The 26,087-nt window shown below is 47.1% G+C and overlaps 1 protein-coding gene across 1 annotated transcript; it reads right to left on the minus strand.

Annotated features, from left to right (window-relative positions):
• Positions 1 to 2,696: 2,696 nt before the first annotated feature.
• Positions 2,697 to 26,062, minus strand: LOC141970580 (uncharacterized). Its single transcript, XM_074927194.1, has 33 exons — positions 25,929 to 26,062; positions 25,635 to 25,826; positions 23,701 to 23,850; positions 23,453 to 23,556; positions 22,768 to 22,971; positions 20,987 to 21,207; positions 20,304 to 20,450; positions 19,464 to 19,628; positions 19,108 to 19,259; positions 18,728 to 18,896; positions 18,374 to 18,482; positions 17,680 to 17,825; positions 17,188 to 17,313; positions 16,623 to 16,802; positions 16,224 to 16,448; positions 15,594 to 15,720; positions 15,061 to 15,260; positions 14,087 to 14,299; positions 13,036 to 13,181; positions 12,364 to 12,491; positions 11,438 to 11,570; positions 10,970 to 11,102; positions 10,343 to 10,495; positions 9,836 to 9,962; positions 9,420 to 9,631; positions 8,530 to 8,692; positions 8,049 to 8,131; positions 7,106 to 7,266; positions 6,739 to 6,877; positions 6,235 to 6,422; positions 6,032 to 6,110; positions 5,384 to 5,521; positions 2,697 to 4,593 (listed from the first exon to the last, which is right to left on the minus strand). The coding sequence occupies exons 1-33, from the start codon at positions 25,989 to 25,991 to the stop codon at positions 4,550 to 4,552; spliced, it is 4,920 nt and encodes a 1,639-aa protein (XP_074783295.1). The 5' UTR covers positions 25,992 to 26,062; the 3' UTR covers positions 2,697 to 4,549.
• Between the last annotated feature and the right edge of the window lie 25 nt (positions 26,063 to 26,087).

A 26,087-nucleotide genomic window follows, 5' to 3' on the forward strand; every position in this document is an offset into this window, starting at 1 on the left:
GCTGAAGCTTGTCCTTCTGCCAATTTTTGTGATTCACCATACCAGCCCAGTATCTGCAAGGAGCAAGGCTTCATTTGGCAAAGTTATTAAGCACATGCCTGGCTTCAAACTGATTCACTGATGAACTAGCTCAGTGAGACTATTCTTTTCTCATAGAAATGAGGCATTTAGTATTTCAGACTTCTGGAAACAACATAACACATTAAGTGCTTTGTCAAGGAATAAACCAACTAGCATAAACATGGCCTCCAAAGCTCAGCACTGAGCAACTCCTTCAATTTGCCATTATTAGAATTCCCCAGTTTCTTTGGAAGGGGAAGCCACAGTTTTATTCTTGTTGCCCTGTGGTGAATGACTCCTTTTACCTGTGGTAGAAACACAGTATCCTCATGGATAGGTGCTGGGGACTCAAAAAAAGTGTAAGTATTAATTTCGTTCAGGTCAGGGACTCACCTTCTGTGGCTGGAACTTCCAAAAGCAAGATTGCTCATTTGCCATATTTCCTGGATTTCTCTCTGGTAGGTGACACTTTTGAATCTTCCTACTTCCCCATTTTTTTAACTGCAGAGATAAGAGGATAAAAGTAGCTGATAAGAGAAGATCAGATGTAATTCTTGTAATTCTGTGGTACACACCAGGTCATCTACAACTCCAGTGTTTCATGCACAATGGAAAGATATTAACAAGCATTTTCTTCTTTTGTTTGTTTTAGTGTTTTTCGTTATGGAAATAAAGATTTCCCATTCTGACTATAAATAAAAAACCTTCTTTACTTGAGGCTTTTACTCCTCCCCTACAAGCACAACTGATATGATATTCTCTCCTCTGATGTTTGGGAGCAAGATTATAGAAACATCTACTTCAGGCTACCTACCCAGGAACTTTGGAGTGACAATGTTGTGGTCTTTCTGCAGTGGTGTAAAAACAGCTCCTTGGGAATCTTCATGGCCTGTGAGGAATAAAAGAACAATACTAAAACAAGGAACTTTCAGAAGAACATTTCATGGAGGTGGAACTGGGACTATCAGGAAATCTCTGTCCTACACAGAGGCAATCTTAACTTCCACTAGACCATTTTCTAAAGCAGCCTTAATTCAGTGTCCAATTTCTGGTATATTAGCTCTGTCTTCAGGAAGTGTTTCTACATCATTGGGTTCTATTGGCTTTGAGTGGAGCTAAGGATGCTCAGAGGCTCAAGCTAGGAATCCAGAACAAAAAACCTCTTTAACTTTCAACCTTTACCTGTGTGTGGGCATTTCTTTAGCTACAGAGGCAAATAAAAGCATCTCCAACACAGAGATTTGCAAATTTACAAATACGTGTGACTGAGTAGTACACAAAAGTCTCTGTCACTCAGGAGCTGTGATGTGTAGTGGTCCTGGTTCTGGAGCAAACTCTTCACCTGGCCATTCTCATCTGCCAGTTCAACGTCACCTGCAACACACAGAAGTCTAGGTCAGGGTTCAAGGGCAGGAAGCTACGAAGAGCTCTGGCAATGAAACTCAAGACGTGTCTCAGCTATGCAAAGGTGATCCACATCTGAAAAACAGCCCAAAGTCTGGGTGCGTTTTAGCTGAGTACTATGATTCTGGACCAGCTCAGAATAATTATCTGCCTCTCATCCTAGTGGTCAGTCAGCTAAATTACATCGATGCACATGCTTTTTGTCAAGGCTAAAGTTAGGCTGAACAACTCAGTGCAAACCTCTTTGCTGTGGGGTAAGCTGGCTCGTAATACGCTGCACTTGTTAGTCGAGGAGAATTCAGTAAGTAGCCATTAAGGGCAAGTTGACAGGCTCAGTTAACATGACAGTATTCAAGGACTGACTGTGAAAACCTGCAAAGAATCCACCAGCACATGTGGGTTGTTAGCACATTTCATCGTGCTGACATAGGAACGAAATCCGCATGGGACATTTTCTTCAGATGGAAATTTTCATTAGACATTTTCATTGGGCCTTTTATTCTAACAGCATTTAAAAGCACTCTACCTAGCTGTGTCCGTATAAGCGATTAACCAGATAATGAGCACAGCCAGGGGTGGCCTCAGCAACTGCAACAAACACCATCAGGAACATTATCTGGCTTTGTTAACACACTGGGAGGCTTGACGACAGTTTCTCACCAGAAGAGAGAAGCAGCAGAAACCACCCAGCTCACCTCAGGACTCAAGAGCCACACACAGTCGTAAACCAAAGAGGTTCCTTTCCAGGGAACTCAACTGTACCTTCCTTCTCATGGCCACAGCAGCGTTCCATGCTCTCCAAGAGAAACTGAACTTTACACTGAATGTTGAAAAGGACCTTTTCATCTTCTGTTAAAAGAGGCATAAGTCAAAGCAACCAAAGAAAAAACAACAGCCCTGTGACCCTGCTCCAAATTCCAAATTAAGTGACCCTGCACCCAATCACTCTTATCAGCAGTCTCAGGGAAATGGCACCCTTCTGAATGTGAGGGGACTTCACAGCTGCTCCAGACAGCACTGGACTTCCAGAAGATTCCATAAACCACTAGAAAAACAGTCAATACTTCAGAAGTAGAACAAAAACAATGGTTGCACCACTCCTCTTTTTATTTGTTCTTCCATTTCCAAAAAACTCTTAACAAATCATGAAAAGAAACACTGTGTAAAACTCTGCTCTTTTCATTGATATTGTTTTGGTTTGTAGGAAAAAAAAAAAAAAAAGACCCCAAACATTTTGAAACTCAAAGGTGTTTACTTATAGCTGAAGTGTACTTGTTAAGAAAACCACAGTGGGGAAAAAAAGAAAACTTCCAGCAAAATTCCATAGGCATATCTTTGTTTTGATCCAAAACAAAAAATGGTTCTCATTGGAAAACTGTTACAATGAAAAATCTGACATATTTTATTTACTGCTGATTCCACCCTGCCTTTTACAAATATAACCTGGAACCACAAGTCACAGAGATAACTTTATCACCTGCCTGGGTACCACGTTTCCCTGTGGATATCACAAAGGCCGCAATCACTGAAGACGCTTACCTCCATGTAGTAGTTATAAGCGTATCTGCTGTTAACCAGAAAAGCAAGCAACGAGGAGAGCAATGACAGTATTTTTTACTACTATATTCTAGAACAGGCAATCGCAGAGAGTGACCTACAGGTGTTTTGTAGTGTTTGCCTGTATTTTCCCGTTTTCTGAAAGTCCCTTCAAAGTGTCAGTAAGTACCTAAATTATGCCAAGGTGAAGCTGCAGAAGAACAAAACCTTTTGTTTTTAGGAGCAAGCTCAGAAAACATGGAACTACTAAAAGGAGTAGATGTGGGCAAAAGACATTGCAGTTCCTCTAGATCCACCAGAGACACCAGTTAATGGAAGCAAAACTGAGAGCTTCTGCCTTGGCTCCTGGGAGCTGGAGTCTCACTCTCTTAATACCCACTATGGTTATGCAAAGGCAGGAGGAGTAAAAAATGGATTTGTGTCTAGGAACCAGGAAGGAGTGGGTTCACAAACCCCTTCACACATAAGCAATTCAGTAAAGATTGCAATGAGAAGAGAATAGGCTTTGCTGTTGGAAACAGTTGGCTGAAGCCTACCTGTGGGGGCTGCCAAGGTACTGTGCTGGCTCACAGTCAAGAAATTTTGTGTGGCTGCACTTGGAGCTGAGGGAATATTGCGCAGGAAGAGATGGAGCAGGTGTTCTGATTCCACTCCCATTTCACAGAAGCAAATCTCTCTTCACAGCCAGGCTCTCTTGCCTTCATATAGACAGGCCAAAAGAATGGTAGGAAGGATATTTTCAGTTTATAAGTCAGGCTTGCAGAGCACTGGACACCAGCAGCTATACTGATCCCTGCAGTCACCACTACACGAAATAGTTTAAACGCACTCTTGCTCAAAAAAATAAAAAAAAATAACAAAAAAAAAAAAAAATCACATTTTCAGAGACCTCCAAGCTCTCTACCAGTAGGCCTTCCCGAGATCAACATGAGTACATCTAAAACGTGAACAGGCAACGTAGAGATGCTGAGCAAGGCTTAGAAATATGGCTCCAAACTATAATTGAAAAACCCTCCCAAATATCCTCTACACTGGAGAACATAGAGGCTATACAGAACGCATTGGTAGCAGGGGCTCTGTTACCGCCCATGGCCTCACATGTTTTCTGCTTTACTGACTTAACAATGAAACCTATAAAATTAGTAAACAACATCAAGAACCTCCGCTTCCTTCTCAAGCCTACAAATGATGGATATTTCAAGGTGTGAAAGTATTCAACCAGGTTAAGCAAACGTAATATGGATTATTCATTATATATTTGACCAAGTACATCTCTAACTAAATATGTATCTTTCTGATACTTCAGGTACTGCAAGTCTGTCCACAGACACACACACTCTCCCACAGTCCACCTTCAGCCATTGCCAAGGATTAGCTAGGCTCCTCAAGGAAACGAGCTGGTGGCTATTTTACTTTGCAGAAGATGAAATACTTCTGCTTCCATCTCATCAATCCTCTGAGCAATGCAGCTCCTCTTATTTCCAGCAGCAGAACTTCATCCCTCTTTGTGGTCCAAGACTCCAGCAGCTCAGAAGAGGGCAGAGCTCCCCTCGCTTGTTTGATGTTTCCCATCTGTTACGGAAATTCAAAACAAAAGCAGAGTGCCAATTCAGTGGACAGCATCAAGGGACTGCTATGCCAGCACTAAGGCAGCCTAGTCCACTGGGCAAAAAACCGGCACAGGATCTGGTGCCAGCACTGTACACCGAGTGAGTGACTCTAGAGTACATGGCAAACGGCACAATGCACACTGATAAAACACTCAGCCCTTTGCAGAGCTCACTGCATCTCAATTTCAAACTAATGCAGATGATCCACCCATAATCACACCAAAACCACACCATTAGTAATTCCAAACTCCAAGCATCGTGGTCTAAAAATTCAGCAACAGCTTGAGGAAAACGTTCTGTTCAGAAGACATCCCACTTATGTGATCTCTTGCTTTATTCCCTGCTGTAAACCAGCACGCATGAAGAGAACCAACCGCCGATTCTCTTCCTGATGAATTGCTCCCTAAGATGACAGGTCGTGGCTGTATTGCAGCATTTTCCCCAGAAAACTTTTGTGATGAACAGAAAAGCTTTAACAAATGAATTAATAAGAAACAAAAATCCTCTGTTTGTGTAAGTACCTGCTGAGAGAAAGAAGTTTACAGATGTGAATTAGACAAGCACTTTGGTCTGCTTATCAACCTTCTGGTCGCTTCTGTTTAACGACCTGCTGCTCAACAGCAGACATTTGTGTGTGCATTTCATCGGGGCACCACGGATGAGAGACAACTTGTCTCCCTCCCATTTTGTAATCTTACATCTTCTCCATTACAAGGAGCCAGAAACTGCAATACAGCCTAAAGATTTGTTACCTGGATTTACAAGGTCCAAAGGTTGCTGCAGATTCACCAAAGCTTGCTTGATCTCACACAGGGTCTTGGCAAGGGGGGAAGCTGCTATCAGGGCCTCCACCTCCAACTCAGTCAGATAAGCCAGCTGAAGATCTAAACCTGAAGAAAACAGGGGGGCATTTTTAAGCCTAAAGGAAGAAGAGGCTCTTCATGGCTGGGTGACTGCAACATACACTCTGCCACAAGGAAATGCTGTATTGAGCAGAGAGAATGTCTGCCCAGAGGCTGTGGGGATCACACAACTGATAATATAGAATTTCCTTGGCCTCTTCTATATCAGCATTTAATTAGTATAATGACACTCAGTCTCTTCCCTGCAGGTGGTCTCTTAATGTATAGGTGTAAAGGGTCTATGGGAACAAAAGCTCCTTGACTTCCCTCTTCCAGAGGAGGCAGAAGAGGCTTTCCTGAACTGGAGAAATTTCAGTTGTCCACGTCAGCAAAAAACCCAAACTTATGTGAAATAGCATAAATAGGAAAAAGTAATTACACATTTGCTCTGTTTGCAATCACACATATCCTCTCTCACTCTAGACTTCACTGAATCAACCTTCTACTGTGATCTCTGAAAAGTACTCATGGCACCCACAACTAAGTCACTGCCCTCACCGTGTTCTTCATGTCCAGGGAAGCTGAACAACACGTCTTTCCTACTGAAGAGCTCACACTGCTGAGGCAGCTCATGATCCTGAGGGATAAAAAAGGGCCCAAGAGTTAAAGAAACAGGCAAGTGGAAAAACGAGTAGAAAGGTGAGAAACGGCCCAACAACAGATAGCTGCAACTCACCCTTCAGGGGAACCGTTTATCTTACCTGCCCTTCCACTACTTGTGATTTACTTTCACTGGCTAAGCTGTCCAGTGAGGGTGCAACTGCCACCACGTCCTGTCCTTGGAGCTTCTGTTCCATCTCTCGTTTCGCAGTTACGTTCTTGTACCGAGCGTTCCCAAGCAGCATTTCCAGAGCTTTCATTAACTCTCTTGCCTCTTGCCAGGGAGCACCTAATGAACCCAACAAGCAATTTAGATGCACTTCTACAGAACCAAGCAAAGACCTATAATTATCTTTCTGTGGAAATTCCACAAGATGGCTCCAAGATGCCTCATGCTCTAACATTTCCAAATGACTCTGTGCTTACATGTTCCTGAGCTGACAGACCTGTCTCCTCACTGAGCTCACGTGAAGACAGGCTGTCAGCTCTTACACCACCGCTGGAAGACACAATCCTGCGGGATCTCTTCTCATGTGTATGAGACATGCCTTTTTTTAACCAGTTCACTGCTGCTGCCCTCTTACTCTGTGCTCTGGTTCTCTCACCTGCTTGGAAGTTGTTACTACATTCATCACATTGTTCAACACCTGCTGCTGCCCAGCTGCTATCTCCATGTTTATGCCAACAAATCCTTTGCCTGGAAAAGATTTTCAGGCCTTCAGAGTCCAGTGCTTGCACCATGTTCTGTTGACAGAAAGCAGCTGTATTATCCTCTGAGAGCATCACAATCCACCCATTCCACATTCTTCCCCTCACACCAAAGCAGAGATTAGTGTAACTGTTTTATGGCAAAATAAGTACCAAAAGGAGTAAGACTTATCCCTCAGTAAACTGTCACTTCAGGGGAACCCTTTATCTTACAAACATCATGGTTCCAAGGCTCCTTTCCCTCAATTGTTTCTTCACACTGACCATGAGACTCTGGATGCACTGGCTGATTCCGTTGTAAAACACCAGCACGTCCGTCCTGTGCTTTGCCAGCTGAGATGCCAGGTGCAAATTCTGATCTTCCAGCTTATCATACAGGGTGCGAACACTGAAATCCTCCAGAACCTTCAGTGTAGGATGCTCTTCTGAAACACAAGGCAAGTCTCACACTTCAGCACCGGCCATAAGTCTATTCTAATTTATTTCCCAGAAGGGGCACTGCCTGTCCATAGGAGGCGATAGCATTTTGTGCATTGTGAGGAAGGAAAAGGGATGAAACAAGAGATGTAAGAGAAGGCCTCATCCCTCAGTGAGGGGGAGGATGACAGAGCGTTACTACCAGCTCCTAATTTGTCCAGTAAACTGTCAGGGTGCCGCTGCTCCTCTGCAAGCTGATCTCAGCATCACTAGATGGTGCTATCTGCTGGGCTCTGGACTTGCTGAACCCTGTGAACATCCTGAAGTTCCCAAGATGAGGTCATCTCCAGAAGGCAAAGAAGGCCCATGAATTATGTGCCTTCAGAGAATAAAAGAAGCAACAGAAGAACCCAAGGAGATAGTTCAAAAGCTGTTTATTTTCTTCACTAGTCACTTGAACCCACTGTTGTTTTAAATGACTTTTCAGAGTTGGCCACTTACCCTCCTAACCCCTAAAGAAGAAAACACTAACCCGTTCCAACGACAGGAGGTTACACTCCCCAACTAAAGAGATCAAATGAACCTAGAGGGGAAGTGTGTGTGTGTAAATGTGCGCAGACATGGGAGTGCATAGCAGCCAAAGTGCCTCTGTGACCTCACGTGCATGTACAAATTCCTGGGTGAGCAGGTATCAAAATATCGTACTAGAGAGTTAACAGAAGACAACAGAATGGGGACTAAGTGGGAAGAAGCCAAGGGGAGAACAGCTGGGGTTGGCACAGCACTTCACCTGCATTATGCACAGCTCCTTTGTCTCCCAAGCCAGCATCTTCTCCAGAACCATGAGGGCCAACTGTCTGATAGAACTGCAGGCTAGAGGGAACGACAGAAGAGGGTGAAGAGCATCTCATTCTTCTCAGCAAAACCAGATACTGCAGGATCACCTGCCTAGTTCAAGCAGATGGATAGGTTTCTTGGCTAGGTTTTGAAGTCAAAACATGCAGGGGAAGACGAGGCCAGGTAATGCAGGCAGTAATACTCTGTGCAGAAGATAGAACAGAGCTGTCATACACTACACTGGAAGAAAGCTGGAATGCCACTGGGGAACTCCTGGGTAATTCCAAGGAATTCTTTGTGCAGCTAGAAGCTCAGCACACTGTAAAGCTGGCATGACACGCAGCATTGGGGTCGGAGTCAATAGCTGCAGTAGGACATGCTTTTGTCCTATCGAGGTCTGAGCTCCCAGTACCTACCACACAAAGGCCGTTTACCTGTCTTTAAGGAGGATGCACTCTGGTGGGACATGTGGCTCACCCAGGCTCCTCCACCTTGGCTTCCAGCTCTCCAGGGGGCTAATGATGGGGACAGCAGGCTGGAGCACTATACCCAGAGTTGTCAGCACCACAGTTAGGAAGCCCAGAACAAAGAGGACCACTGGGGAAGCCAAGAGGGGTGGCAAGAAGTGAGAAACACAGTCTCAACAGCACAGTATCCCTTTTACACTTTACTAAACGTTCTCCTTCCCACACAAACCTAACATTTAGCAACTTTCATGGGCATTACATGGGCTTCTGGTTCTCCCCTTGCTGATCTGGTGCATGCAGACAAGGAGGCAAAATACTGTCAGCTCTGAAAGCTGAAGGTGACAGAGCTGAGGGTCATGCTTGAGAGCCACATTTTCATTTCTATTGCTTTACTGTCCTCTCACTCATGGACAAGGGACTGGCATGCGCACAGCACCTGCATGGAGGTGGCTTTGAGGAAAGACCTTAACTGCCCTTGTGCTTAGCCTCTAGTGAACTTTTAAACAATGCATTTAATTTCAGTTTGGTTTATCACGGAAACGCACCAGCACTTTCTGCTTTCAAGCCAAGGAAAACAAAGCCCTCAATTACTTGAATTCTTCAAGCAGGGTGTGGGGAAAACGTACAACTGCTCCTTGCCTTTCTCCCCTCTTCAGCTCCTACACAGGCAGGTTCTTGGCTAGAGAGCAGTGAAGTTTGGGAAGGAAAGCTTCACGAAAGAAAGGGATTAAAGCTGACAAAGCCAGTGGTTTGATGGTATTTCCAAAAAAAAAAATGCTTGTTTAAACACACCCAGAGAGGTACAAGAAAGGTCATGGCTAAGCATCAAAGTAGGTATCACGGTGTTTTGGGTGTACCTGTGATAGCAGCCCAGTTAGGAGCCAAGTTCAGATCCTGTTGCTTCAAAACTCCATGTCTGGCCAGCTGGAACAGAGAAGAGGGCTGGAAGGACACATCTCTGGGGTCACAGCCCACATTTGCTTCATTCACCGTCACAATGAGGAAATGTTCCTGAATGGTCCTATCCCTGAAAACATATGTCCCAGACTCCAGGAAAACATGGGCGAACCTAAAAGGGTGAAGGAAAGAAGGCTCTGCTTGATCCAAGCTTCCTTTAGCCTCAAGCCGTGATGATGGTTAAACACAGGGACTTGAACACACCAAACTGGCTTTTTGACACACTGCTCACTGCCAAGGACCTACTGACTCCATGAAAGACTCGCTCTCAAGTCCTGCCCGTAACACACGTGCTATTAATCACACCAGATATTACCAGGAGATGTTGAGGTGGGTCTCCTGGATGAGGTGGTCTAGCCTTCGGAAGGCTCCAAAATCCCAGCTTGGGTTGCTGTTATATAGATGCTGCTTCTGATAAACAGGGTAATGGCTGGATGCACGATCTGGGAACAGTTCAGCACAGTATCAGCAACTCTGACCCACTTCAGACAGCTGACTGGCAAAGAACTATGTAACTGCATTTCTTTTATAGGGCCATGCAGCATTAACTCATTTAACTGAGGTATGCGTTATTGCCCAAAGACGCTTTCTAACAGAGGACAAATTTTATCTCCATTCTACTGAAATCCAGTCAAAAAGTAAAAAACACCAGGTAAGTTACTGGCAGAGCCCAGACTAAAGTTCTAGAATCCCCTGAAGGCAAGAGAGACAGGGAGGTGGAGGAATGTGCTCATGCATGCAGCGCTACCAAGTGTGGAGTCATTGCTCTAAACAGGCCTGGACACATACATCTGCAGAGAGCACACAGACCCACAACACTCACTGTGGGAATCGATGTGAAGCTGGAAAAGGATCGTGTCTCCTGCTTCCAAACATACTACCGGGTTAGGAACAAGGGGCAAGGCCTGGATACCTTTGGAGGAAGCCCTCTGGACTCGACGACCCTTCTGCAGCAACTGGTCTGACGAAAAATCTCCTGCCACAGGCAACAGAACAAACCAGGATGAATTCTGCAAAATGAGCAGCATGTGAAAATACCTAACCCTTGGCAATGGAGAACTATTTATTCGGTATCTGTGAGCTCACAAGGCCAACTCCTGCTCTCAGTCACACTACCGCAAGTGAGGAGCATCTGGAATCAGGAGACAGCACACACTTGCCAACAGATTTGCCTCCAAATGAAGTTTCCTTCTAGTTCATGGGAAGGCCCAAATCATCCTGCAGGCTTTGACCCGTTCCCAGGGAGGTAACCATGCAGCCAGTTCAGGTCCACACTGTTTACTCCCAGATAGAACCAGATCTCTCCCTACTCTGTAAATAGTTTGGAGTGTCTGAGAATAAATTCCCTCTGTGCCAACTTGCTGTCCACTTGCTGTGCCAACTTGAAAGAAAATGAATGGCTTAGTCTGGCTGGAACTTCCATTCCCATTCAGGGGCTCTCAGGCCTTACCCTTGAGAAACGCATCCAGAACATCTGTGCTGGAGACAATGAAACCTAGCACTCCGCTGGGACTAAACAGAACCAAACGCACCCGCTGGCTTTTCTGCACGTGTTCATCTGGGCCCAGAACGTTTGGCACTTCCTATTAAAAGCAGAGGGGAACACCAATCACTGATATAATCAACGCTGGACTCAGACCCTGGTTTGTGATCAACATTACCTTCAGCTGTACAAGACCATTCTAGTGAGGTTTTTTTCCCCAAAAACAATTCAGGAACTGTCATTTCTCGTAATGCACCAACCTGCTTGCCTGATCAGTACTCTGGGTCATGAGACAGACTGAGCCTTTCCTCTCTGCTCACAGCGTCCTACCCTTCTCTAACTTCAGCCCCCAGGAAACTCTTCACATAACTGTAATCTATAACGGCTCTCTCCAGACTTGCGCGCTGAGGAAGCATTCCCCCGCTCCATACTCACCCTCACTTCTCCTTCATTCATCCTCAGAAGCAGCTCTCTATTGATGCCAAATCCCAAGGAGATCTGTGGGGCTCTCAGCACACACAGCTGATCACAGAGCTCCTCAGCAGAGACATACTGCTTGCAGTGACATCTATCAGGTGGACAAAAGGCCTCGATCACTTACAATCCCTGAGCAAACAGCTACAACATACTGACGGTGAGGCTAGCCCCAGTATCCTACAACCTACACAATGAGTAGGCCTACTCTATGTCCATAGAAAACAGGATGGAGCAAACTCACAGTCCATCTCATCCAGTGCTGTGTCTGCTGTTCAGTGCACGCGAAAGGCCCAAATGTGATACCTCACTCCCTGACAGGCCTCTGCTGGTGTCTAATAGAGATCAACTTCAGTCCTGTAGCAGAGCATCATGCATCCCTCCCTAAAGTTCTGCTTAAAGAAAATGGTTGAAAGAAAGCAAGTATAATTTTAACGCACTCGATTTCTGTGCAGCCCAAGTCAGGAGGAGATTTTGCAATGAGGATTTTTGGAATGAGGATTGTCAGTTCTGGTCTAAATCTAGTAAAGCTATCATCTGCTTTAAGGGGGTTCAACCTGAGGTATATCGCAAAGGTCTACCTCAGATAACATCAGCTCTGTCCCCCCTTCACCTTGTCACTCCGTGTTCATTCTGGTGTCTCACCCAGGCATACAAAATCACTGAAAAATCACTGAAAACACAGGCACTCTCTCCAGGTAGAGGAATGAGGCCAGTGAATGTGGACTGAAGGCCACCATCTCCCCAGAAAGGAGCTCCAGCAATGGAAATTTTCTCAAAAACCCATCCCACAGCCCTACCCTGCAATGACCTCATGGGATCAGTAACTCAGCCAGTCGGAACTAATTGTGAAGTGCTTCTTAATGAGAGGCTGGGCTCAGACTTACATGCCCAGCTCTGCGTTAATCTCTCCACCTGCAGGCCCACAAGAAGGAGAGCAGTCATATCGCTCAGGAAAAACGCACTGGCGCGTAGATGCCAGACGGACCTCTCCAGGAGCACACTGCTCGTCCACCTGGAAGAACAACACTCATCCAACATGGGAAACCAGACAAGCTCTACCACTTCAACCGAGATGCAGCACCCCGAAAATTCTCTTCCTCCCTCACCCACACTGCTGACATTCAGTGTAAATGCAATCCAACAAGGGATGTTAAAAGATGACTTGGAAAGCATGGAAGAAAGATCACAACAATTTCACTTCCCATCCAAATTTCTCAAGCAGGCCTGATGAAGAACTCCATGATGCAGGCTTAGATGACAGATGTAGGAATTTATCTGAGACACTGCACTGCTCCCCATTGCCCTAGCATGGAAGTATCCTTAGCCTCCACCCCTTATGCATTTAGCCTCAGAAGATTCTGGTAAAGACAAGTGCAGTTATCCTAAAGGAAGGGTCAAGGGTCTCAAACAAAAGGACTTGCTTGTGTCTGCAGCAGCCCAGAGAACTGAACTTGGAGTGCACGCATGCACACACCCTGAGACAGGACCCAAAGCACTGAATTACTCTCCCTCTCCTGCATGTCACACAACAACTTTGTTTTGAAGCCAAATTTTACCTGAGGTCGGCAGTCCTGATCGCTGTTGCTGTCAGGGTCTTTCCTGCCCCTCTCATCATAGTAAACGTAACCTGCCTGGCAGATGCAGGAGGCATCTGAGTGCTGGAAAGCCCGGTTCAGCCCATGGCAGGTACAGCTGGTAGCACCTTAGAGGAGAGGTTGGATTTAGAGACGTAAGCAGGGTAGGGAACATAGTTTGTAAAAACTGTGCTCATTAAAAAGGAGCAGTTGCTGTGTTGAATACTCTTTGCCCAAATCACACTGCTCATTTTAGTGACCCTCCTGGAGGCTGCTGCCCCACACGCACAGCAGAGCTGAGCCAACAGGAACGCCAGCTGGAGCCAGCCTGCCTTTCCCTCCACCAACACAATCATTAGACCGTTTCCTGAAGTGTCCGTTTAACAAGAGATGCAGAAAGGCCCAGCTGGTCTTTTGTCACGGCAGCATCTTGACGAGCACTCCATTAATTTGTACATTAGGCCACAGGGTAGGGTAAGGACTCAGTCAGACAAGGCTGCCAAGCCCCTCTCTTGTGCCCATTTGATTTGAGATGCTGGTGCACAGTACACCAAGGCAGGCATATGTACTCTCTCCTCTGCTTAGGCACCTACCTCCCAGTTTTCCAGCCTTTTCCCACTTTATCATGGCCCAAACTGGACATGATCCAGTGCCCGGTTTTGGTCCAAAAGCCCACCTATGCTTAATGCAAGCTCCCCAACTCAAGGCAAAAGTACTCTTGGTGAAACTCAGCTTCCAAAGCAATGATAGAGCAAGAATTAGTAGAGCTGCTCATCTCTTCCTTCCTTTGAAGGAGATGAAATCCCCTCAGCTAACAGGGTGTAAAAGAAAGAAAAGACAGCTTTTAAAATTGAACCCTCCTCCTAGTTGGGACAGAGAAAGAGCAGCCAGGCAGGTAGCACACAAAGCACCATGAGGCCCCCAGGGCTTGTGGTCCATCGTGAAACTGTGTGTGGGAAATCACATTTCTAGGCGATTTCTTGTTTAGTCTTTCTTTTAGAGGTGAAAGTTTCACTTGCACACAGCAACTCACCAGGCTGAGAGGAAGAAGAGCTGCCACAGGGGAAACAGGCAGCCTGAGCAGGAAGGTGATTGAAGGAGCCAGCAGGACAAGCCTGGCAATCCTCGATGCACTTCGCAAAGCTGCTGCTCCCATGGGTGCCCGGGGGACAGGGCAGGGGGGCAGATGCCAGGGGAGGGCAGTAGTGACCACTGGGGCAAGGTTTCCTGTGGTAACTCTCGCTGCCTAGAGAAAGTGTGGGCTCTCAGACACAGACACTGCTCAAGGACTCAAGCAAGTGCTGAGATAGGCAGAGACCACTTATCCCAGTTATACGTGCACACACACCCCTATATATGTGTCCATTCATACAAACAAATCTATATATAGACATGTATATATATACGAAGTTAATCAACTCAACATTTTTCCATGTAATTTCTATTTAGATATAAATCTTGATTTCTTTGTCCCAGCTATTTCACTGGACAAACGCAGTGGCAAAAGCAGGTAGGGTATGATCTCTTCCACACTACCCAGCAGCAGCTAACACGCCAGTGAACTTCGCCCAGGATCCCATCCAACAGAGGCTTTCAGATGCTTGTAAAGCTACTCCTCCTGCCTCCTAACCCAGCAGGTTGAAGCAGCAGTGGCTGTCAACACAGCAAACTGGGAATACCTAGGTTCACTCTGCTACTTTTGGTAACACATTCACTCCAGACCTCTCAAACTAAGCCCCCAAATCAGAGAAAACAGGGCTCTCAAGGGCCTGAGAGGTCATCCCCTGAGAGACAGGACACCAGTATCCAAACCACTCTTGACCCATTTCTCTAAACTCTCGTAACACCCAACCACAACAAACACTCAAGAAACTAAATGTGACAGCCCCCACCAGGGATTTAAAGCTGTAGAGGCTTGAGGGCTTTGCCCACACAGAACAAAAAACTTTCTGGTTTCAGTTTAAGCTGCTGTTTCTTGCCCCACTCCTCCGTGGCAGCTCCAGTTACCTTGGGGGCAGATGAAGCCGGCTGGGCAGGGCTGGCAGGGTGCTGTGATGAGGGAGTCGCTGCGATAGGTGCCTGCGTCGCAGATTCTGCAGAATTTCTCAAATGAATCCCTTGGACCAGGAGAGCTGATGGCCATGTACCCTCCTTCACAAGGCAGTGGATGGCCACTGCCTGGGGGACAGTAGTAGGGAAACACACACCTGGAAGCCAAAACAAGGCAGGAAGAGGGAAGAAAGGCTGTGAAAAGGTTTTGATTTCTGGATTCAATGGCCAGTACAAACGGAGGGCAAAATCAGAAATGGTTCTTATCTAGTTCCAGGCTCAAGCCAACTAGCAGAAATCATAAATCACCCTAACTCAGTCTTAGCAGTCACCACATCCAGAACTGTAATTACAAAGATAACTTTGCTTTTGCACAATGCACAAAGACTGTGGCCGAAGCATTAACTCAGGTTTTATCACGGGCACATTTCACAATATTCAGAGTTTTTAGAAACTTAAATGTGGCTGCACCAAACATGCTGGGTACTCACAGCTGCTCAGGGCTATTATATGTGGATGATCCTTCAGGACAGTAATACCCAGCAGGGCACATGGAAGGCACGGCTGTGCGAGCACCACAGTATAATCCAGGCCTGCAAGGCTTCGGATTTACTGAACCTGGTGGAAAAATAGGGGAAACAGTGATTATGTGACATTCCCAAAACAGAAGAGTATGTGTTAGTGAGGCAGTGAGCAAGGGGGCTTTATTAACTGTCACTGTCCATAAACATTGCACTTTTCCTGTGGCTCACAAAAGGGCACAGATCTGTGGGGAACTAGTTTGCTATTTAGCATGAAGTACTAACACCTGAATTCCTAACCCTGGATGATAAAAGGTTTTGTATCCTTTTCTAGACCAAGACTTTCTTTGGGAACCTCAGCTAAATGAAAACAGAAAGGGAGGGCTGAGGAACAGGAGATAGGAATTCAAAGGCCAAAAGCCAGGAAAAGGCTTCAGGGTAATGTAATTCTAAAACCACTCCAGCAGCAACTGTGTCCTAAGAGGGCTGCTGCAAGAATGGGACTAGAGTCACAGCTAAATTCTACAGCTGTGCCCGCTGCACAGTGCTCAGCCATCTAAACTTGGAAATAAAGAAAACAAAGGAGCACAGTCGTGTCACCTGCTGGGCATTCGTAGCCAGGTTTGCAGGGTACTCCTTGGGTGTTAGGCAGCCCTGTCTGCGCTGGATCCGGGCAATAGTATCCAGGTGAGCAGGGATCACACTCTTCCAATGACTTTGCACCAGGCTGGATCCTGGAAGTACCAGCTGGACACAGGAAAGTGTCCCCTTGACCAGGGCACCAGTAACCAGGGGGGCACGGGTAATCCTCAAACCTGGTCAGACCTGTCAGGAAGAGAAAGGAATGAAGAAAGGGAGGCTGAATGGCCAGCAGGGGTTTTAGAGAAGAGCTTTTCACTCACTGTGAACATGAACTACCTCTCCCTTTCTATCTCACCTTAAGGAGTTCTGTTATCAGCTCCAGAGATGGAAAAGGGCTGACTTTCACCTGGCACTTACCTGATAAAGGGCAGTGGTAGCCTGGAGGACATGGCTGGCAATCTGTCAGGCTCTGAGCTCCCGGGTGCTTGCGGTAAGTTTGCGGAGGGCACTTCTGAGGTGCCAGGAGACTGCTATCGTCGCTGCCATTGCCTCCAAAGCAATAGTGTCCTGACGGACACGGGTAGGCCTCCGAATCCCCTAACAAGCAGAAAGCAGAGCTTTAAGGAGTCATCTTTTCATTGTAATTGGAAAACCTTTCTTCTTGGTCCTCCCTAAACTACTGCACAGACGTGTACAGTCCACCTCTACAGTCCAAGCCCCTCTCCTGACAGGTGGCACACAGGGATATTTGGAGACTGGTTGTGATCTCAGGTTCTCCTACATTTCCAATGTTTGCTGGAACAGCACATTAAATTAACAGTATTAAATGTCTCTTTTTCTCTGCAGACATTAGAACTCATCGCTAGGGACAGCCCACAAAGCAGCACGTGGTGTCACCAGCCTCACCAGACTCAGGGATACACATGACTCTTGAAAAACAACTCCCATTCCCCCTCCTCACTGTTTACTCCCAAGTTCCAACCTGTTTTGCACCAGTGGCCTGGTGGACAGGGCAGGCAGTCTTCCCTCTTCACAGCGCCTGGAACTGCTCTAATAGTATTGGCAGGACATGCTAAAGGTAGCTCAGATCCCTCCAGGCAGTAGAAACCTACAGAAATGGATGGGAAAGAGATGAAAGTAAAATGCAAAAGCCTCCAAGGTCAAAAATGACTCAGCAAGAGCCTCCTGTGGTTGTAGAATTAACACCTACACAGCTGTTGAGATGCTCCTGTGCATATAGAGCCAAACCAACGCTCAGCAAACTTTTCTGGACTAGCACCGTAAATTCAAGGTGGCCTTTTTGGTCAGGCACACTTCTTTGTTCAACAGATGTAAGAAGAGAGGCAAATCAATGAAAAAATGACAACTTCAAAAAAGGGATCACAGTGTATTATGCAGGATAACAGATACTCTCCAGCTGATTAGAAGCAAGTCAACATTCTATACTTTAAATACCACCGAGGTTCTCACTCACCTGCAGGACACAGCCCCGCACACACCTGCCCCCAGTGGCACCCAGATGGGAAGCGCCAGGAAAAGCCATGGCCCTGGGGGGTAGATTGAGAGCTCCCAGCAAGGCAGAAGTACCCAGCAGCACACTTCCCCTCCAGCCGCCCATGCCTGGAGCAGAGGGGACAATAAGGATTCACATACGACCTACTGCTAGTGATTGGTGCAGAAACAGAGCAAGTGTCGATGCAATGAACTCTGCAAAGTCTGCAACAGAAAATAATAACTTCTTGCATTGATAAGAGAGAAAATAGACCCTTTTCCACTTATAAAAACATGTAGATGAGTAGAACAAGCCCGGCACTTTTGAGTTCAAATTCCATGAATGTGGGCAAATTGCTTTAGATGAAATTGAGGATGATTTCCCACTGTGCTGACTTTCTGGATTACTTCCATGTTTTCACACATGCTACCTACTATCTCTTTCAGATGCTTCTTTGTAGCATGACAATGACAGACTGCTTTGAGATGCCTCCTGAAATTCACAAATCCAACACATCTGTACCCAAAAGCTGTGTCTGAGCTTATATTTCTTTTCTTTGAACGAGAGCAATGTGGTAGAGAAGCTGGGAGGAACTTAGCATCAACTCAGCACAAAACAAGAATGCCAAACTTTTTAAAACAAAGTGAAAAAAGGCCAGATTGAAATGAATCATAACCTGCAGTAGTGACCAGGTAAGCACGGCAGGCATTCCTTCTCATTCCAGAGGCCAGTCATGTTTGCAGGAGTGAAGGTGCCTTCAGGACACGTGAGAGGAACCTGTGTGCCTGAAAGGGAGCCCACAAACACAATAAAAAACCCTAGGAAGACTGTTGAGGTCTGACAAGGCTCTAGAACTATATCAGAATGTAACACATGACTCCCAGAAAGCAAGGTGGCAACTATGCCACATTTGCTCATTGCCACCCCCTCATCACCTGGCCCACAGGAAGGGGCACATTAGGTTTGTACAACTCTGGGGTCACACAAGCCCTGAATCCTTGGTGTAGCTGGTATGTGAGTTTCAGTGTACCTGTAGGACAGTAGGAGTGTGGTGGGCAGCGCTTGGGGTCTCCTGCAACCAGCTCCTGGCAGTAGAAGCCCCTCTGGCACGGGACGCAGGCTGCAGAGCCCCTGGCTGGCTGGTATTCCCCAGCAGGGCACGGCGTGGGGTGGGCTGCCCCTGATGGGCAGAAGTGACCCTGGCAATAACAGAGAAGGAAGAGGATTTCATGGAGATCGTGGCAAACTTAAGGTCTGTGTAAAGGGTAAACCTTTAGGGCAACACCCTGTGTGGACGTAATCAACATTTCAATCAGGCGTGTGTGACCCTTGGCCACCGTGGAAGGTGAACACCTCCTGCCCAGAGCTGAGACCCACCTCCTTCCCTGCCCAGCTGGCCCTAAGCAGTACCTTAGGGCAGAGGAATGCCGTGGGGCTGATGGAGCTGAAGTTGGCTGGGCAGTAAAACCCCTCAGTACAAGGTCCTGTCGGAGAACTCAGACCAACGCTAGCACAGAAAGACCCAGCGTAGCAAGGCACACAGCTCTCTGGGGAGGTACCACCTGAAGAGGAAAACAAAAGTCAAGTACAACGAGAGAGGGAGATGAAAGTACACCCAGTACAGTCACAGCACTTATGTGAATTGATTACACGTTGCTACCGCCAGGCCTGGCTGAGTGTACCAACACCCTCCAGTGACCAAGGGGCACCCCCTCACCACCCTCCTGTGGGCCAGCGGAGAAACCTGTGGGTGAAGTCACACTCACCTGTGGCATTGTTCAGGGTCCCAAGTGGGCAGGCAACTGGGAAATGAGTCCCTTCTGGACAATAGTGCCCCAGTGGGCAGGGCCCACTGAGTGGGAACACTGGTGTCCCACGTGGAATGGCATCAGTGGCTCCTCCTTCACAGTAGTACCCAGCTGAACACAGACCTGCGTGGGAAAACACAGAGAGTTGCAATCACCATCCCATGGCACCGTGGTCAGTGAAGAGGCACCTCCTCAAACCCTCGAAGTAGGCAGATAACTCAGAGAAGCTGAAGCCCATCCTCGTCCTGTTATATCCCTGCTGACATCCTGGGCCACTCGCCTTTCGTTTGCCTTTCCTTCTTCCCCAATCCTTGGCCTCTGTCACTTCCTTTCTTGACCTCATCTGGCATTTGCTTACCTTCTCACTTCTCTAACTGGTTCTCCGTATTTTGTTTTCTGTGGAAATGGTTCTGCATGTCTTCTTTTCATGTGTCCAACCTTTGCATTTCAGCCCAGTGACAATTACTCTGTGCTTAAATAGGAGGGGAAGGATTTAGAAGGACAGAAAGAAGAGCAATAAAAGGCTTAAAAGCAAAGTAAGAGAAAGCAGAAAAAAACTAAGGGGGGACAAGGAAAGTAATGCAGTAACATGAAAGTAACATCCAAAACAAACGCTCAGGCAATGAAATGGAGAAATGACTGATAGGCACAGGGTAGAAGGGTGCCTTCCAATAGCCTTTACTACCTCACTGAGGTAGTAAATTGTTCACTGAGATTGGGTTTTCTACTTTCCTGCATACTTCAGCCCTGAATCTCCAACCCCTCTGTTGTGGGTGGTGTGTTATTAACCGAACTCACCGTCAGGTTCCCAGTTGGCATCTCCTCTGCAGTACCTCCCCACTGGGCACAGCTTGCAGGCACTGGGGGCCAGTGCCCCCTCCAAGGTGTTCAGCGTCCCCTCAGGGCATGGCAGGGGGACAGCGGTCTGAGCTGGACAGTAGTAACCTGCACATTGAGAGCTGAATGAGACACTGCTCAAAAAAGGAAGGAGAAAAAGGTGGGAATGTTAAGCTTGCTCCAGCTATGGGCAAATACCTCACCCGCTGAGTGAGCCACCACTATGGCTCAGCCTGAGTTGTGCGGGCATCCATCATGCCTCTTCCCCTTCACGTGTTTGGGGTTTTGCTGCACACACGTATCACAGAATGATCTCAGTTGGAAAAGACTTGCAGCTCCTCCAGACCAACCATGACCCTCACCCTGACCGTTCCCAACTCCCCCAGATCCCTCAGCGCTGGCTCAGCCCGACTCTTCAACCCCCCCAGGGATGGGGACTCTCCCCCTGCTCTGGGCAGCTCATTCCAACGCCCAACAGCCCCTTCTGCACAGAAATCCTTCCTCAGAGCCAGCCTGACCCTGACCTGGGCAGCTTGAGGCCATTCCCTCTTGTCCTGTCACTTGTTCCTTGGTTCAGGAGACTCATCCCAGCTCTCTGCACCCTCCTGTCAGGGACTTGTAGAGGGTGATGAGGTATTGCTCACCTCTGGGACAGCTGAGGGGCTCCACAGTGGTGGCGTTGCTGCAGGCCATACCAGCCGGGCACGGGAGGCAGGCACTGGCCCCAGGCGCAGGGCTGAAGGTGCCAGGCTCACAGGGCACTTCTAGCCCAGTGCCTGCAGGGCAGTAGAAGCCACTGGGACACCTGTAGCCATGAGTCCCATCAGAAGGGCAGGGCACAGAGTTTCCTTCCAGGCAAACATACCTGTAGAGAGAGAATTCGGACTGAAACAATGAGTTTGCAGCTCTGTTCGGAGGCAATAGATGAGGAGGCACTGAGCAAGAACCAAGGGTCAGCACATTAAGAAACAACTCTTGAAAATGCAGTTTATTTCCATTTTGCTAATGTGTTCTCTCCCTCATCTGTAATTTAGTGCCCACTTGAAAATCCTGGTAAAAGGCTTTTTTGCACTAAGCTGACTGGAAGGAAAAGCCTTTGAAAACTCAAGGAATTTTTACTTGTAAGCACAGGGCCCATGTGTTCAGTTCCTGCTGTCCTTGCTTAGCCTCCTTTTATCCCCAGTCTTCTTGTAGGCTTCTGCTTTAATGCCACTTAGTTCTACATTGATTCTTCCTTTTACCACTTCCCTCCCAAAAAGTAAAGACGAATAAATATAAAAACTACTATGGTAAGAGCTAAGCAATAAGGAAATGAGAGGCATGGTCCCATCGCATGGGGTAGACAAGGATTCAAAGGATGTAGTTTCTGAAGAAGAAACAGTACTGAACAAAAGAACAGCAAAGCTGCACTTTTTTTTGCCTGGAAGCAAGACCTATCTAGACTGAACGGCAGGCTGTGAGAAGTGATGGGTGCTACATGGTGGAGGTGTTGAGAAGCAGCCTGGGCAAAGCACAAATTGTACCTGCTGGAGAGCAAGAACTTCATACAGCTTTTGGAAGTCAAGGGTCGTTTATAATCATGTGATACTGATTATCACTCAGCCCAGAAAACCCAGAAATACTGTTGCAGAGAGGCTCTAGAATCTTACTAGAGTTAAAGTTTTGGAGAAGGCTTAGCATTTGACTTAAGATATGGCAAATCCCTCTTATTCTCAGGAAGTCTGTTTCCGTGGCTAATTATTTTCAGCCATTCCAAACACAGCCCTTACTTGTATTTTGAGCTTAGATTCAACTCCTAGCCAAATTTCATTGTGATTTTCTCCACTAGATTCAAGAGCTATCTGCTATCAGAAATCTTTCTCCACAAAATCTCGTTACACTACACTGAAATCACCTCTAAGATTCTCTTTCACAGATCAAATAAACTGAGCTTCTGTAGCCTCTTGCTAGGAGGCATACTCATGAGATGGACAAATATTGCTAACATCACTTTCTGCTTGCGTTATGCTGGCTGGAAATGTACTTTGTCACTGGTTATTGCACCATCTTGTGGGAGAAGAGATAAAACACAGAAGGAAAAAAGGATGCCCAGGTCAAATTCTCAGCAAGTGTGATTATGAAGCTAAATAAGGATTTAGAATGCACTAAAGCTATGGTGAAAACTGCGTGTAAGGCTGGGGCAGAATGTCAGGCAAACATAAATGGCTCCGAAACATCTACTGAGATCATCAAGTGAATGCTGTATAGCCCACTCGAAGAGCTAAGAACAAGGTCTGCAGTTTAATTAACCTTGAGCATAAAAATTAGTAACGAGGCATTCGATAAGTGACCTTCAGGCCTGGATTCTTTGAGTTGGGACACACTCCAACCCACAGCAATCCTGCCGGCCGTACTCGGCCGCTAGCAAGCGACTGTCTCACCGCACCCGGGGTTGCAGAGCGAGGTCTGGGCCAGGCCAGCCAGCCCCGCCGCGCTGCAGTAGCGCCCGGCCGGGCAGGGCTGGCACTGCTCCTCCGCCTCCAGGCCCACGGTGGGAGAGAAGGATCCAGGAGGACAGGGCACGGGGTACCCTGTACCCCGGGGGCAGAAATGCCCCACGGGACAGATGTCGTTACCAGGCAGACCAAGGCTGGAAGATTCCACCTGTATCAGAAAAATACAGAGGAGAGAAAAAGGGTTATTGAAGGTTGTCTCTACAGAGACAGGTTCTAGAAAGGGCACACAGGAGCCGAGCCCGACAAGTTTGTTGCTACTGAAGCTACATGAAGACCATGGCTGGCATTAAAGGGGCAACTGGCTGCCGAGGAGTGGCTGTCCTATCCCAGGAGATGACATCTTCTGGAGGAGATATTAGCACACTCCAGTGCGACCCACGGAAACTGAGATCTGGCCAGAATTTATTAGTAGGCAGCAACATATTCCAGCAGACACTAAGAGCAGCATGTCACTACACTCGAGGAGCTCTCAAGGGCAGCAATAAAAGGCATGAGCAACCTCATACAGAGCAGTAATGCTTGGAAAATGATCTACCAGACGCTATGAGATTGTGACAGTGGAGTCCTTGTTCCCGGGTCACTGGGTTCACTGTGCTGCTGCCTGGCACCACTCACCCTGTGTTTGAAGGGGGCTGGGCTGATGGCTCCCTTGGCACAATGATAACCCGGATAGCAAAATCCAGAAGGCTGGGATAGGCCAGGTGCTGAGCAATACATGCCTAAAATGAAGAGAAAAGCAATCTCAGTGTGAGGGCCTGCACAGGAGATCAGTGGAGGAGTCAGTAACATGAAGGGGGAAGTCCTATTTCCCTCAACCTTCCCCTGTCTGCCCCCCGGGTGTCTTGTGCCAAGTCCCTCCTTACCTGCTGGGCAGGGCTCACAGTCAGCCTGGCTAGTGGCACCAGTCCTGGGGCCAAAGGTACCCTTCGGACACGGGTGCTCTGTACTGAAGGTGGTACCGGGCAGACAGAAGTACCCAGCAGGACACACCTCAGGTGTGTGGGCTCCAGAACCTACGATACAAAGAATAGCACCTTGCTCAGGAGCTATTACAAGGGGTGACAGGTAACGTATTTCTCTAGCAGCAGCGTCATCCTTCCTCCCCTATTAGTTCAGGCAGGACATGGGATTCGTCGTGCACACTTCCAATTCAGTTGTTCAGATTCCTGCTGCAGTAATTGGAGAGAAACAGCATTTCCAGAGGAACTGCACTCCAAGTGCAATTCATCTCATCCTAAGGCAGACATCTAAAATGAGAAAGATAAATTGCACCTCAGAAGTGCCTCTTTCTCTTTGTTGACTATAGAGGGAGTGCAGAAAAGTACCTCAGATAGTCTATAAAGGAGATGTTTACAGTTTTATTAATCTCATCCAAGGAGTTCAATCACACCTGTGCAGCCACTTTTTGTTGTTGTTGTTGTTGTTGCACGCATGAGCTGCCACACAGAGATATCTTTGGTACTTGTATTCTCCTGGGTATGGAGTTTCTTTCCCCAAACAGGAGAAAGATTCGGTGTCAGGCTACTTGTTCACGTACAACCTCATATTCTTTGAAATGTGTTTTCATTTTCATTCTTGGCAGAAACTGATGCACCTGCCTGTCCAGTCCAATCCATGTAATACTGACTTAATAGAACCTTAACAGAAGAAAGGAAGCTACAGCATTCAAAATCCCTTTTTGTTCCACTAGGTCTAACAGGAAGGCTCAGCCCTTAGTGACATGGAGTCCCTTTGTATCACAACACACAGCCCCCTCCAGACTCCTCACTTCCATTAGGCTGTTCACAGAAGAGTCCTGCTGGGCAGAGGTCACAAAAGTCCTTCCTCTCCTGTGACTGATACATCCCATTCACACAGGGCATAGGAAAAGCAGAACCCATGGGGCAGTAAAAGCCTCGTGGACAGCGATAGGGAACAGGAGTCACTGAAGTCTGGCCAGGTGGGCAGTAGTAGCCCGCAGAACATGGTCCTTCAGAAGTGGTTTTGCCCAGGCCTGCAACAGTGAAAATAAAGCCTTTCCTTTCCCTTTGCCAGATCAAAGACAATGGAAAGCCTTATCTCCTGAAATTATGATCTCCATTATATACCTGTAACGTGTGTCAGAAAGTACCTGTTCTCTGAAGCTCAGCCTTAGACAAAGAACATCCTACCACACAGGAAAGTTGCTTCTGAATTATATGCCTGGGGGAAACATAGGCTTCCAATTAAAACACTCAACTGAGTTGTAGTTCCAGCTCTGCTAGAAACCCATGTTAGCTCAGTCAAGTCATTTCCTCCCTTTTGCTTCGGTCTCACGGTAGGTGATGGGTGAAGCTGTCACTGTCAGTGTGACTGCAAATATTTCAGTGTTGGGGTAGCAAATAAACATCTTATATAGACAGAGGGTGAGAACCTCCAAGAAGGAGCAGCTGTCTCAGAGCAGAGACCCTGGCTGCTAGCCAGTACCAAATGCCTGTTTGCCAGGATATTTTGTTTCCCTGAGAGGCCGAGGTCATTTAAGACTTCAAGAAGAGGTGGCCAAGCCAAGGAAGAAAGAAGCAAGAAATGTTACGGGTGACCTGAGACTGGCATTGAGAACCCAAGAGGAGTTTTGGGAAACAAATGATTCAGGGCATTTATACTCAGTGTACATCCTGCAGAAACCATCCATACCAAAAATCATGGGTGGCACTTAACTGAGTTTGTTCTTCCTGTGTCTGCTAAGGACAAGCCTGTAAGAAATAAAGCTGTAGTGATTGTCTATCTTGACGCAAATCGCATAAACCTGCAGTTCCCAAAGACACCAGCAGACACTCACCACTGCAGAAGTATCCAGCTGGGCAGAGCTGACAGTCTGTTGACTGCCATTTTCCACTCTCAGAGCTGAAGCTTCCAGGACTACACGGGATTGGGGATTCAGAGCCTTCAGGACAGTAGAAACCAGGAGGGCAGCGCTTATGATCTGGCTGTGTGGATCCAAGCTCACAGAAATACCCAGCGTAACACGTTCCTGCAAGAAGGAAAAGCTTCAGTGTTGGGTTGAAGCAATCAGAAAACATCAAAAAATCCCAACTGGGAGGCCAAAAAAATGTTAGATGCATACAGTACGCACCAGAAACACTGGCTTGGCCTTCTCCTTGGCAGAACTTCCCCCCAGGGCAGGGCAGGCAGGCATTATGGTGACCCATCCCAGACTGAGGTAAAATCGTGCCAGTGGGACATAGCTCTGGCTTGCTGCTACCTGGTGGGCAGTAATGGCCTGCTGGGCAAA

This window comes from Athene noctua, chromosome 26, assembly GCF_965140245.1.
Source record: "Athene noctua chromosome 26, bAthNoc1.hap1.1, whole genome shotgun sequence".
Classification (NCBI taxonomy): Eukaryota; Metazoa; Chordata; class Aves; order Strigiformes; family Strigidae; genus Athene; species Athene noctua.

What these genes read in the sequence shown, in the direction of transcription:
- LOC141970580 (XM_074927194.1), bottom strand. Translation starts at nt 25,991, where the DNA reads ATGCCTGCCTGCCCTGCCCTGGGGGGAAGTTCTGCCAAGGAGAAGGCC. An exon ending in CGGCTTCATCTGCCCCCAAG is followed by an intron (nt 14,300 to 15,060) that starts GTAACTGGAGCT and finishes CACTTTCTCTAG; the next exon opens with GCAGCGAGAGTTACCACAGG. An exon ending in TGCATCCTCCTTAAAGACAG is followed by an intron (nt 8,132 to 8,529) that starts GTAAACGGCCTT and finishes CGTTCCCTCTAG; the next exon opens with CCTGCAGTTCTATCAGACAG.